The sequence below is a fragment of the Humulus lupulus genome, chromosome 6, assembly GCF_963169125.1.
Source record: "Humulus lupulus chromosome 6, drHumLupu1.1, whole genome shotgun sequence".
In the NCBI taxonomy this organism is placed as follows: domain Eukaryota; kingdom Viridiplantae; phylum Streptophyta; class Magnoliopsida; order Rosales; family Cannabaceae; genus Humulus; species Humulus lupulus.
The window spans coordinates 156,297,536-156,309,207 of record NC_084798.1 but is presented as its reverse complement, the minus strand read 5'-3'; the positions used below and the strand labels follow the sequence as shown (position 1 = coordinate 156,309,207).

Here is an 11,672-nt window from a genome sequence, read left to right as displayed (position 1 = left end):
TTTCATTTTCCTTACGACATTTTGTTTATGATTCATCGCCATCCCTCGTTTCCTTGAACTGTGTTATATGATCATAGTGAAGTAATTTAAAATTTCTTAATAATAATAATTTAGGGAACTGTCCAAAATTTTGCAAGTTTTTTAAGCTAAAGCCCTTTGTCCATAGCCGAGAAAAAGAAGAAGAAAAGATGCAGCAGAGAAAATCCACATATTGAAGGCCTACTGGAACGAATGGTTTCGATTTCTCCTACCGCATGGTCATTGAATCTAGTGAGTTTCATCTCCTATTTCGATTCAATTCAATTTTTATTTCAGTTTACTGTCTGATTTAATCTCTTTTGTTCTACCTCATTAGACCTGGCTTTGGTTCTAATGTAAGTTTTTTTTTATTTGAATTTGAATTTTAGGGTATCAAAGAGTAGCTGAAGGAAAGTCCCACCCCTCTAAGCTAATTTTTGTTCAGGTATATTTGAATTGCTTGCTTGTAATTTCTACAAATCATTACAGAAATTTCATCAAGTAGCTGCTTCATTTTACTTAGTGTAATTTGTATTTTAGATTTCATAAACCATTCAATTTGACAGAACTATTGAAAATAATATATTATGTCTTCAATTTGTTGTCCTTGTGTTCTTTTCCATTTCTTCAAAGTCGAACCACTCTTCATGTCAGTTCATGTGGTGCTGTGTATGCAGGTATTAGGAATCTTTTAGCTGTGATTTTGTTTCCCATACTTATGTATTCTTTCCAAATGGGTGCAACTGGTGCAGCAATTTCCACAGTTGTGTCTCAGTACGTGTTCTTTGACTAGCATTGTAAATTTTCTTTAGTTTTTGCTGTGATAATCCCTTGACATAAGATCTTGCTCGAATGTTTATATTTCAGATATGTTGTCACCTTCTTAATACTATGGTTTCTAAATAAGAGAGCAATACTACTGCCTCCAAAGATGGGATCATTACAATTTGGAGGATACATAAAATCTAGTAAATTTGGTTTTGTTTTTCATTTTTTTCTTAAAATATTAAAAAATAAAAATAATCCTTATGTTATTGAACTTCCCTCTTTTGTATGAAGATGCTTTCTTGTCTTACAATTTGACTGAAGCATAACCAGTCAGTTGATATATAGTATGTTCTGTTTTTTAGTTTACTTTTCTTTAGCAAAAATATTACCTGTTTCTCTGTTTAAGACATGTTGACCTTTTTCTTTGCCTGTTATAACTAAGGTGTTATATTTTTATTTGATTCTTTCATATATTTTGGGATGTTATAGGTAGTTTTCTTCTTGGAAGAACTCTTGCTGTTCTAACAACCATGACTTTGGGGACATCAATGGCTGCTCGTCAAGGCCCAGTTGCAATGACTGCTCATCAGATATGCATACAAGTATGGTTGGCTGTTTCGCTTCTGGTTGATGCCCTGGGTGCATCTGCACATGTATTATCTCTTTCTTTGACTTATATTGCTTGCTATAATGTTTTGATCCTACTAAAGTTGCCCTTGTTTTGGACCACTAGTTTTGGCAAAGTTCTGCTTATTATTATTGTTTTTTTTTTTGCTCATACTAGACAATAATAGAGGGATACTTTAGTTTTAAATCTGTTGAAATTTCTCTCTGCATAGTCAGCGTCTGCACATGATTTGTCTCTGTTGATTTATGAGTTGTTTACTTGTAGGCTTTGTCTGCAAGTTATATGTTTAGAGGTGACTATAAGACAGTGAAGGAAATTGCTCACTATGTGCTGAAGGTAAGGTATTTTTTTCTGTGTTAATTATTTATCGAGTTTTCTTGTACCTAAAGATTTTTTAATGTCCTACCCATTGAGCTTTTATACATTTTAATTTAAATGCATGTGGTGATTTCATGAAATGCAGAGAATGAAATTCTTGAATATATTATATGGACTACTGAAAATTTGTTGCTGGTTCACTTCATCTGTCTCTGTGTTGCCTTCTAGTTTCTTTTAAGGATCTTGATATTATATTATTTGCTTGTGGAACTTATTTTAAAGCATACTAGAGCTTTTCTGGTAAACATATTAATGGTGTCATATGCGTACTTACTATACATAATGACTACTGTAATGCATGTTGGTGAATTGGATTGCTTACTTATTTCTAATGGTTATATTTGATAATGGTTGAAGCGTGTCTATGAGTTTGATTTGCTATTTTGTATTGGAATGAAAGATAATTAAAAAGTGGGGATCTATTTTTGAACCTTGTTTGCTTCAATCTACTAATTGCTTACAAAAATAGAAGAAGCTCTATTCTATTTTTGTTTTTTTTTCCTATAAGCTAATTTTTAGTTTTGTACCTATATTGTTAGTGGTCTTGGAATTCAGTGATAGCGGATGCTCTGTTTGGCAGTGGAATTTTCTCTTCGTTCATCTCTTAGCTTATTGTTTCTCTTTTGTGTTTTTTGATGGTTTAACACAATGCTATCTTTTGGGTTATTAGCTTTCTGATTTGAACAACACAAAAGAACAATTTCTATCAAATATTACTTGATGTAAATACTATGCTTTAATTTATCTTTGACTTCTATCACTTTGCTTAGTTTATGATTGGTCTATTTTTCAAAACAAAATAATTTACCAAGTAAACAATAGACTTTATAGCATGTAATTCTTGAGACTAGTATGAATACAACTGATTTTTTATTAGAGAGCAAGCCTTATTTTTTTAATTTGTAAATATGATTTTGTTTTTCAGCATTTGGGTTAGCATTTATAACTTGAATTTCAAATTGGAAGGTCACTTTTGTTTTAATACTATGAAAATTTCAGGGTCATGTATAGTTTCTCCTTGAAATTAACATGATTTTACTTCTCGTTATATAGTTTCTCCTTTAATTTTCCTGATTTTACCTAACTGAAGAGTTTCTACTTCTATTTTTGTTGTTATTGAATTTTTGGAGCTTGTTTTCCATGGTCAAAAATAAAATTTTATTTTAGCATGAATGAAAAAGATAAAATATACTGTAGTTAATGCATCACTTTATGTCTTAATCAATTGTTAGTAACTTGATCTTGGGAATTGGTAGTTTAGTTTGTTGGCTGGAATTTCATTGCATTAGAAAGCTTCAAGGAGCTTAGTTGATACAAGAGGAATTGTACATTCGTGTCTTGAAACTTGAAAAACTTGAAAAGTAGGAAAACCTCGCTGAACCCATTATTTTCATGTTGCTGGTATGTTCTAAAAATTTCTGGCTGTCTTTGTTCGTGTGATGTCTAAATAAACACAAGTGTGAAATGTACAAAGTACATTTGATTAAATATTTGCACTCTAGTCATGTTGACTGTGATATACGAAATGGGGAGTCTTATGCAGAATTAAATCAATACTTAGAGTTCTCAACTGTAACTTTAATGAAATTTATTTGGAAAAAAAAGATGAATTTTTTAGCTGTTGTTTTCAATTTTGATCCATAGTACAAATTGCAATCTATGAAGTAAGATTCTTCTTCTTGATTTAGGAGCCTTATTGTTTTGGTGTGGTAATTATGTTGTTATGCATTGCTATTTTTGAATTTGACCTTTTGTTGGTGATGATGGCTTTGTATTTATACAGTGTGGAGGTCAAACTGTCTCTAAGACTACTCTAGTTACCTTTCCTTTTCTTTTGTTCTAAATTTTGAGTTTCAAACAATTCAGTTCGATTAAAAAACATTGGAAAGCTAGATGATAAAAGCATTTGTTTGCTTCGATTTATTGGCTTAATCACTTTATCATAATTAGCTTTAGGTTTCTAAATTCCATTTGCTATGAAATATATTATTGATTCACTTTTTGACTTGGAACTGATTCTTTCCGTTTTCAGCTCAATCCAAGTCTTTATGACAGTCATCAAATATATTCCTCACGTTAGAAATGCCTAATTTCTCTTTTCCCCATTAAAAGATCAATTGTTTTAAATATAATCTTATGTAACATTAGTGATGAAATAATTTAGCTATCCAAAAGGTTTTCTTTTTCCTTTCTTATTACTGTATGAGTAGAGAATTAGAGACAGTAATACTATGTTGTCAACAGTTTTTCTATATCCTTTGCCCCTATAAGTTATTTTGATGGTTTCTTTTAGGAGACTGCTCATGAGACAGTAATACTATGTTGTACTTTATGCGTGCTTTATGTTTTTGAAGTAATGTGGTGCCTGCATAATAGTTTCTTATTCCCAGTTTTTGTTTCTTAATATTTGAGTTGTTTAAATATGGTTTCAGTTGCTCCTTTTTGGGCAAGTGTTTTTACTTATTAGTTTTTGTTTTAGTGTGTTTTTGTCTCATCCCATTACACTCAGTTTAGCTTTTTTTCTCTGTCCTGGACTGGTTACATTTGTTGAGTTCATGCAAAAAAATTTCAAATTTCACAGCTGTAACTATTCTGTGAAAAAGTGATTGTTTGTTAATAAAAATATCCATATTTTGGTGCACGTATATAAGTGAACCTTCCATCATTATTTATGTACACAGATTTAGAGAGCACTAAGAGAAAAAGAAGAGAGAAAGAGAGAGTTCAGTGAGTTATAGAGGTTGGAGTTCTTCTGAGAAGCTTGTTCAAAGAAAGCTAAAACTGAGAACTTTTCTCTTTGTACTGAAGCCTTGTAATTATTCTAGATTTATCATAGTGAAAACTCACGTAGGCCAATTCCATTGAACCATGTATATTGTGGTGTTCTTTTGACTACTGTTTTTATCATTCATTAAAGTTTGTGATTTGTTTCTGTTTCTGGCATTATTTCTTGTTTGTGTTTGTTCTTTTTTCTGGTTTGTTTTATTGGTGTTCTTGGCAGGTTATTAAAGGGTTCAATCACTTTCAATAACATCCTCTATGTAACAGAACGGTCAAACTAATTCTTCTTGTTTTTCTTATTATTGTAACACACTTGCACTATTCTTTTTACCTTGCCTTTCGTTATTGTAAAACACTTGCACTATTCTTCAGGCAGGTTTCTTCTCATTTTTCCTTAATTGATGTCCAAGAGATGGATGCATTAGTGTCAAGTTTTAATGCTTTTGAAACTAAGGAAGCAGGCCCACTAATTCTAACATGGGCAGTGTTTCTTTGACTGATTTCATCACTTCTGGGAAAAGAAGAAAACAATGTTCTAATGGTATGCATTTCAGTTTGGCTTTTTCTTTTCTCCCCTGCACTATACTGTTACAGTATTTAATTAACGTTGTATATGCAGGAGATTTATCATATTAGCTATGTTCGTCAAGCTTTTGAAGATGCATCTTTGAGATTTTTTCTTGAGATCCTCGAGAGTGACTTATTAAATGAGTCAGATGTAAGTTATTTTAGTTTATCTAGGTTCCTATGTAATAGTTGAACTATGTTAGTTACCTAATATGCGAATTCTTTTTTTTTTTTTACCTCACTTTATTAGTTTAATATTAGTTTCAGGTCCGTGATCTTTTTTCAATTTGTTTGTTTCCTTAGGGTCCTGTTGCTGGTTATCGAAGTGTATTGAGAACTTTTATTTATGCATTTATTGCATCTTATGAGATCAATATTCAGGTAATTAGATTAAGTATCTTGAATGACCTCAAGTTGTTTATTTTATTTATATTAATATTTTCTATTTTGTCTATGTTGCAGCTGGAAGACAGGCCCCGAATTCTTCGATGTGTTTAACGGCATGAATAGTAGGCCGGGAGGGCCGTACTTGCTTAATTATGTTATTAATTGATAAAATGCATGTATATGTTGATTATGTTATGATATGATGTGAAATGCATGCATGTGAGTCCATATTTCTATCCACAGGGGTGTGATGGTAATTTGGCCCGTTGAGGGTAAATTGATTATTTGTTCGCATGTTGGTGATATAATTTGAGACCACATTATGATGTGGGTTTGTTCGAGCCATTTGGCATGAGACGATCAAGGAATGTTAAATATCAGTTTGGTCATAACGAGCTTAAGCTCGGGGCTCGGGGTGAGTCTCGGGGTGCTTTTAATGATTAGAGTGTTACCGGGCATTAAAGGGTAGCGGGAGGTGAATTATTGGTGTTCGAGAATATTGAGATTAGCGGGAATTGGGAAGCGTTAATTATGATTAACGGGATTAATGGAAAGTGCCAAAATTACCCTTGAAGAGGTTTTAGAAACTTTTAAAGACCTAGGGGTATAAAGGTCTTTTGGCTTGGATATATCTGAGCTTGGAAGGCTGTAGAGTAAAACAGAACCAAAACAGGGTAAGAAACCTCCTTCCCATACATTCATCTCTATAGTTTCTCTTCTTTGGAATTTTGAGCTCAAGTGTGGAACTAAGCTAGGAAATCAAGGGGCTAAGGTTGTGGATTTAGTTCAGCCATTGGAGAGGGTTCAATACCAAGTTTGAGGTAAGCTTTGACCATTACTTTTTCTGGTTTTGCCCTGTTTTAAAGATAGTTTTCAGCTTGTGTTTTATGGAGGATTGTTGGAATTGATGGAGGTTTTAGTTGGGGTTTGTCTTGGGTTATGATGAGGGAGAGTTATGAGTGTTGTTTAGGGGTTTAATTGTGTGTTTGGAGGAGGTTTTGAACTGATTTGAAGGACTGGTTTGGGAGGAAAATACAGGGGAAAAGTTTTAGTTCGTGTGCTGTCATTTTGGCCATTCTGGGCTAGGCGCCGCGGCGCAGTTGTAGTGCGCCGCGGCCCTTGGCATCTGGCAGGGGAGGCCCCTTCTGTCTGAAGGGCATGCTGCGGCGCAGCAGGGGAGGGCCGCGGCCCTTAAGGTAAATTTTGCCAAAAAGGTGTTTTTAGCATGAGGATTTAAACCTAAGGCCTCGGGATTGAACCTACTACCCGGTTGAGTAGTGTTTGATGTCCCGGAGGTTAGGTTTTGGTTTGGGAACCTTTTATTATTCATTTTATTGATGGAATCCCATAATTTGGTTATGACCAGGTAACCGCTAAAGGACCAAAAGGTCGATCGTTCTCAGGGTTACTCTTTTATTTGTTCTACCTCGGAACCCGGAGGTAAGAGAACTGCACCCCAAGTGAGACATGCATGGATGTTTGTGAGGCATGTTGATTGTGTAATATGGACATGAATTGAACATGGAATGCTTAGCATATGTTGTTCACTTGTGCATAGCACTGACTTATTAGTCAGGTTTGGCAAAGGTGCTAGTATCAGCTGTGAAGTTGTGACTCACTAGTCAGGTTCGGCAGTGGTACTGGGCACTGGTCACGTTTCCCTGACTCATCAGTCAGAATTGGCAAAGGTGTTAGTATCAGCTGTGAAGCTGTGACTTATTAGTCAGGTTTGGCAGTGGTACTGGACACTGGTCACATAGTGCTGACTTATTAGTTAGAACGGCCATAGCGTGGCTCACACAAGCCAACAGAGATTAGATCTAATCGACTATTAGCATTGAATGGCTCAAAGAGAATTAATGCCAGACCGACCCCGAGGGTCGAAGAATGAAATAAGCGCTTGGAGGCTAGTGGTTTACCTAGCAGCCACTCTCCCCCGCTAAAATCATGTGACGTTCACTTATTGGTTTGAAAGCTTAACGTTCAATGTGATTATAATGATAATCATTTGATAATGTTTATGAAAAGTATTATGTTTTCTTGCTGGGCTTTGGCTCATGGGTGCTATGTGGTGCAGGTAAAGGGAAAGAAAAGCTCACCTAGCCTTGAGTGGAGAGCTGATGTGGTGATGTGTACATATGCGGCTGCTTGACCACCACGGCCAAGGAGTTCTCAGAAGAACTAGGGGGTTTACCCTATTTTTGCCGCTTAGGTCGGCGGGATTGTAAATCTAAAACAGTAATGACCATTTTGTACTGAGAACCACTTGTAAATGTTTTGTTTAGCTCTGCAGAGCAGTTTGTAATAAAAATCTCCATTTCCTTTTTATTGGTTTTATGCCTTAACCTGTTAATTACACTTAGAGCACGTTTTTGACCAAAGGACTCAGGTAGTGAGTCAAATTTCCGGTCCACCGTTCACCGTAACTGTTCTGGGGTAGCCAGGGCGTTACACTTAATTTGATATTGGATATTCTTTGCAAAGTTTATCGAGGAGAGGTTTGGCTGCATAATGATTGTCTTTCAGGGTCATTTATTGATTATTTTGTTGATTTTTCATTGGTGGTTCTATTAAAGTTGACATTTTTCTTTTCCTTCGTAGTTTTTTGATTGGATTTATTGCTTTAAATTTTTCAGGAATCACTTTGCAGTTAGTTTTGGGACAGAGAAAGTTTTGTTGATGGTCCTATTCAGTGTCTTCTTTGAGGACTGTGGAACTTATTCACCTTTTATCATCCTTATCTGAAGGAACTTGGCCAGCAGAATGTGTGTAAGTTTCTTTATTTCTTTGCATTGGGTTGAGGATTCTACAATAATTTCTGTACGTTTGTAAATTCTACACTGTACTATATCAGCGTAATTGACTGCGAATATGTATCAGTATTTTGTAATTACTTGTTAGTGCCCAAATAACTTAAGGTCTAGAGTTTAGTACCTGTTTGAGCTCCATATTCTGTTACTCCTCTCCTTTAAATGAGATATGAGATTCAATGGATCTACCCTAGAAATAATAGTATCATTCTAAATGCTTTTGTAACTCAAATTTTCCAAAATTTTAACATGCTGTCTCAGTAATTAAGCACCTGAACCAGATATGTCTTTAGGGTGAAATTGAGGCCCCTTTAACCTGAAAATGTTAGTGTTTGTTTACTGTAATATGTATCTATTCACTGTGTGATAGCAGTATTTTGAATTTTGAAGTATGTTCACCTGGTATTGCTTGCTTAGGTCTTATATTGTATACAATTATATTATTTGATTCATATTATTTAATTTTTTTAAGCATATACCTTACCTTTTATCTGCTATTGCAGGAGAAAACTGTCTCTTTCTCCATCAATTGGAGGAGAAAAGGATACTTAATTTTGAAGGCTTTGTGTTGGGTAGTTGTAGAATATTGTGCTGAAAGTAGTAACTTTTCAATATGTTGAATATTTAAGACTACTTGAATACTTAAAGAACATTTTGTTGTTGATGACAGTGTTGAATGTTTTAAACTAACTTGTGGATTGTTAATACAATGTTGAATGTTTTTACTTTTTGTTATTTGAAAATCAAGTTCATTTGATGATGCTAGTATATATTAGAAAGCTAATTTTAATTATATAAAAAAATTAAAATATAATAGAATATATTAGTGTAATATAAATGAATATATAATGAGAATTTAAATTTATCTAAATATTAAAATAATACAAAAAATGTGTTATAATATCTATCACAATAACACTTTTTATGTAAAGAATTTTGTTATGCAAACTTCATTATATAACACAAATAATGTGTTATACTAAAGTGTAGTATAACACAAAAAATGTGTTATACTAAAGTGTAGTATAACAATAAAAGTAGGTTCCTGCGATTTTCCCCCTCTTCCATGGCGAAGAAGAAGAAACTGGCAAGGAAACCGGTGACAAGATCAATAGCTCAAGGCTTGCTTTCTATCCAAAATGAGAATATTCAGACAGAAATAGTTCATGAAGATGTTGTCGTCAAGGGAAATGTTCAGGCGATGGGTGAGACCCTAATTGAGTCTGATTTGGGAGAGATCGCCGATTGTAAATTACAGGAAGAAGAGCCAAAAGCTCCTGAGTTGGCTACTTCTAGCTAGGCGGACAAAGTGGAAGCTGAAGAGTATCAATCTTCGGCCCAAAAGCATTGGAATCAATTCAAATCGGGTAAGCTTTATTTTAGTGATCAGAAACTAGAATATGCTGAACCACTGGTTAAGGATGGTAAGAGTATTGCTCTAATTGATGTGGATGAAGTGAGAAGCCAGTCGGCTAACTGGAACTCAACAGTCATTTGTATGGTTCTTGGAGCTAATCCTCCAATGGCTGTGTTTGAAGGATTTATCAAGAGAGTTTGGGGTCATCTAGGGATTGCTCAAATTGCTAGGATGACAATGGGTCTAATAACGGTTAAGTTTAATGATGAGGCTACTCGAAACCATGTTTTGGAGAATGGTAGCCTTCATTTTGACAGAAAACCAGTGATTGTTCGACCATGGACAACCGATTTAAGTGAGATTCGTCTGATCCGCTCAGTACCTCTGTGGATTAGATTACATGATCTTGGCCTTCAATATTGGGGAAGCAAATGCCTTAGTGCTTTAGTTAGTACTATAGGCAAACCGATAATGGTCGATAATTTTACTCGAGAGAGAACTAGAGTTTAGTTTGCTAGGATTCTAGTGGAGGTTGAACTCTCAGACAATCCTCCTAGGATTATACATTATTGGAATGAGCAAGGTCAGCTAGTGGAGCAAGGGGTGGACTATGAATGGCTGCTTGTCAAATGGAGGAAAGTATTTGTCAAAGTTAGTGTGTTAGAGGAGAATAATCAATTTGTTCACTGCCTTGTTAAAATGACAGGTCACAAACACTCTTTTAATGTTACTTTTGTTTATGGCCGAAACAATTTGGAGGAGAGGAAGGCCTTATGGCAAGGTTTATCTCAGATTGTTCGTCCAATTTATTCCTGGATGATTTTAGGAGACTTTAATGCTATTTTTACAGCAAGGGATAAAAGTGGGGGAAAGCCTGTTTCTCAGATGGAGCTCTTGGATTCTTCTCAGTGGCTTGCTATGAATCATTTGGAAGCTCTAAAAAGTACTGGCTCCTTTTTTACTTGGACTAACAATCAAGATGGAGCTGCTCGTATTTACTCCAAGATAGACCATGTTTTTATAAATGAGGAATGGTTGGATGGGTTTCCTAACACATCAGCTATGTATAATTGGGAAACAATTTCAGACCATTGCTCGTGTACTATTTCTGTAATGCCAGTAGAGAATATGGGTGTAAAGCTATTCCGGTTTTACAACTTCTAGACTGAACATGTTGACTTTAAGCAGATGGTTTTAGACAATTGGAGGCAGCTGATGAATTGGACAGGTTTGAAGTCAATTTTTTTTGAAGACAATGAGGTTAAAGCATAAATTAAAGAGATTCAACATGGACTGTATTGGAGATATAGCAGTCCATTATCAAAAAGCTAAGGACCAATATCAAGAAGCTTTGTTTCTTGCTCAACACCATCCTAGCAATCTTACGTTTCAAGACAAAGTTAAGGTTACTGCTGAAGATTTTAGAATTCAAGAGCAAAGGTATCATAGTTTTTTGTGTCAAAGGAGTGAGATAAATTGGCTGAGACAAGGTGACATGAATACTGCCTTTTTTCATGCTTGTTTGAAGAAGCGTAAGGAGGCTAATAGAATAACAACTTACATAAATGAACAAGGAAGGGTGGTGGATAATTACTCTGAAGTTGTTTATCATTTTCTGAACTATTTTAGAGGTATAATGGGGAGTCCTAGTTCTGCTTCCAAGGAGTTAAACAAACAGTGTGTTGATAAGGGTTTAAAGCTTTCTTTAGATCAGCAGCTGCTTTTATTGAAACCATTCACGCATAAGGAAATTCGAGGTGCCATGTTCGGTATTTCTAGCATCAAATCTCCGGGCCCAGATGGTTATGGTTTAGCATTCTTTAAGGTGACGTGGCAAGACATTGGTGATGAAGTTTGTAGAGCAATAGGTCAATTTTTCGAGACTAGTTTCTTACCAGAAGAGCTTCTGAATACTTCATTGTCCTTGATCCCTAAAGTTGACAATCCTAATCGGGCAGTGGATTACATGCCTATTGCA

General features: G+C 34.9%; 1 protein-coding gene across 1 annotated transcript; it reads left to right on the top strand.

The window, feature by feature from the left end:
• Positions 1–254: 254 nt before the first annotated feature.
• Positions 255–5,638, top strand: LOC133785585 (protein DETOXIFICATION 45, chloroplastic-like). The gene is made up of 12 exons (XM_062224806.1): positions 255–270; positions 408–463; positions 508–542; positions 652–792; positions 886–995; positions 1,276–1,439; positions 1,679–1,755; positions 4,794–4,844; positions 4,946–4,949; positions 5,193–5,291; positions 5,444–5,521; positions 5,603–5,638. The coding sequence occupies exons 1-12, from the start codon at positions 255–257 to the stop codon at positions 5,636–5,638; spliced, it is 867 nt and encodes a 288-aa protein (XP_062080790.1).
• The last annotated feature ends 6,034 nt before the right edge of the window (positions 5,639–11,672 follow it).

What these genes read in the sequence shown, in the direction of transcription:
- LOC133785585 (XM_062224806.1), top strand. An exon ending in ATTTCCACAGTTGTGTCTCA is followed by an intron (nt 793 to 885) that starts GTACGTGTTCTT and finishes TTTATATTTCAG; the next exon opens with ATATGTTGTCACCTTCTTAA. An exon ending in CATAAAATCTAGTAAATTTG is followed by an intron (nt 996 to 1,275) that starts GTTTTGTTTTTC and finishes GGGATGTTATAG; the next exon opens with GTAGTTTTCTTCTTGGAAGA.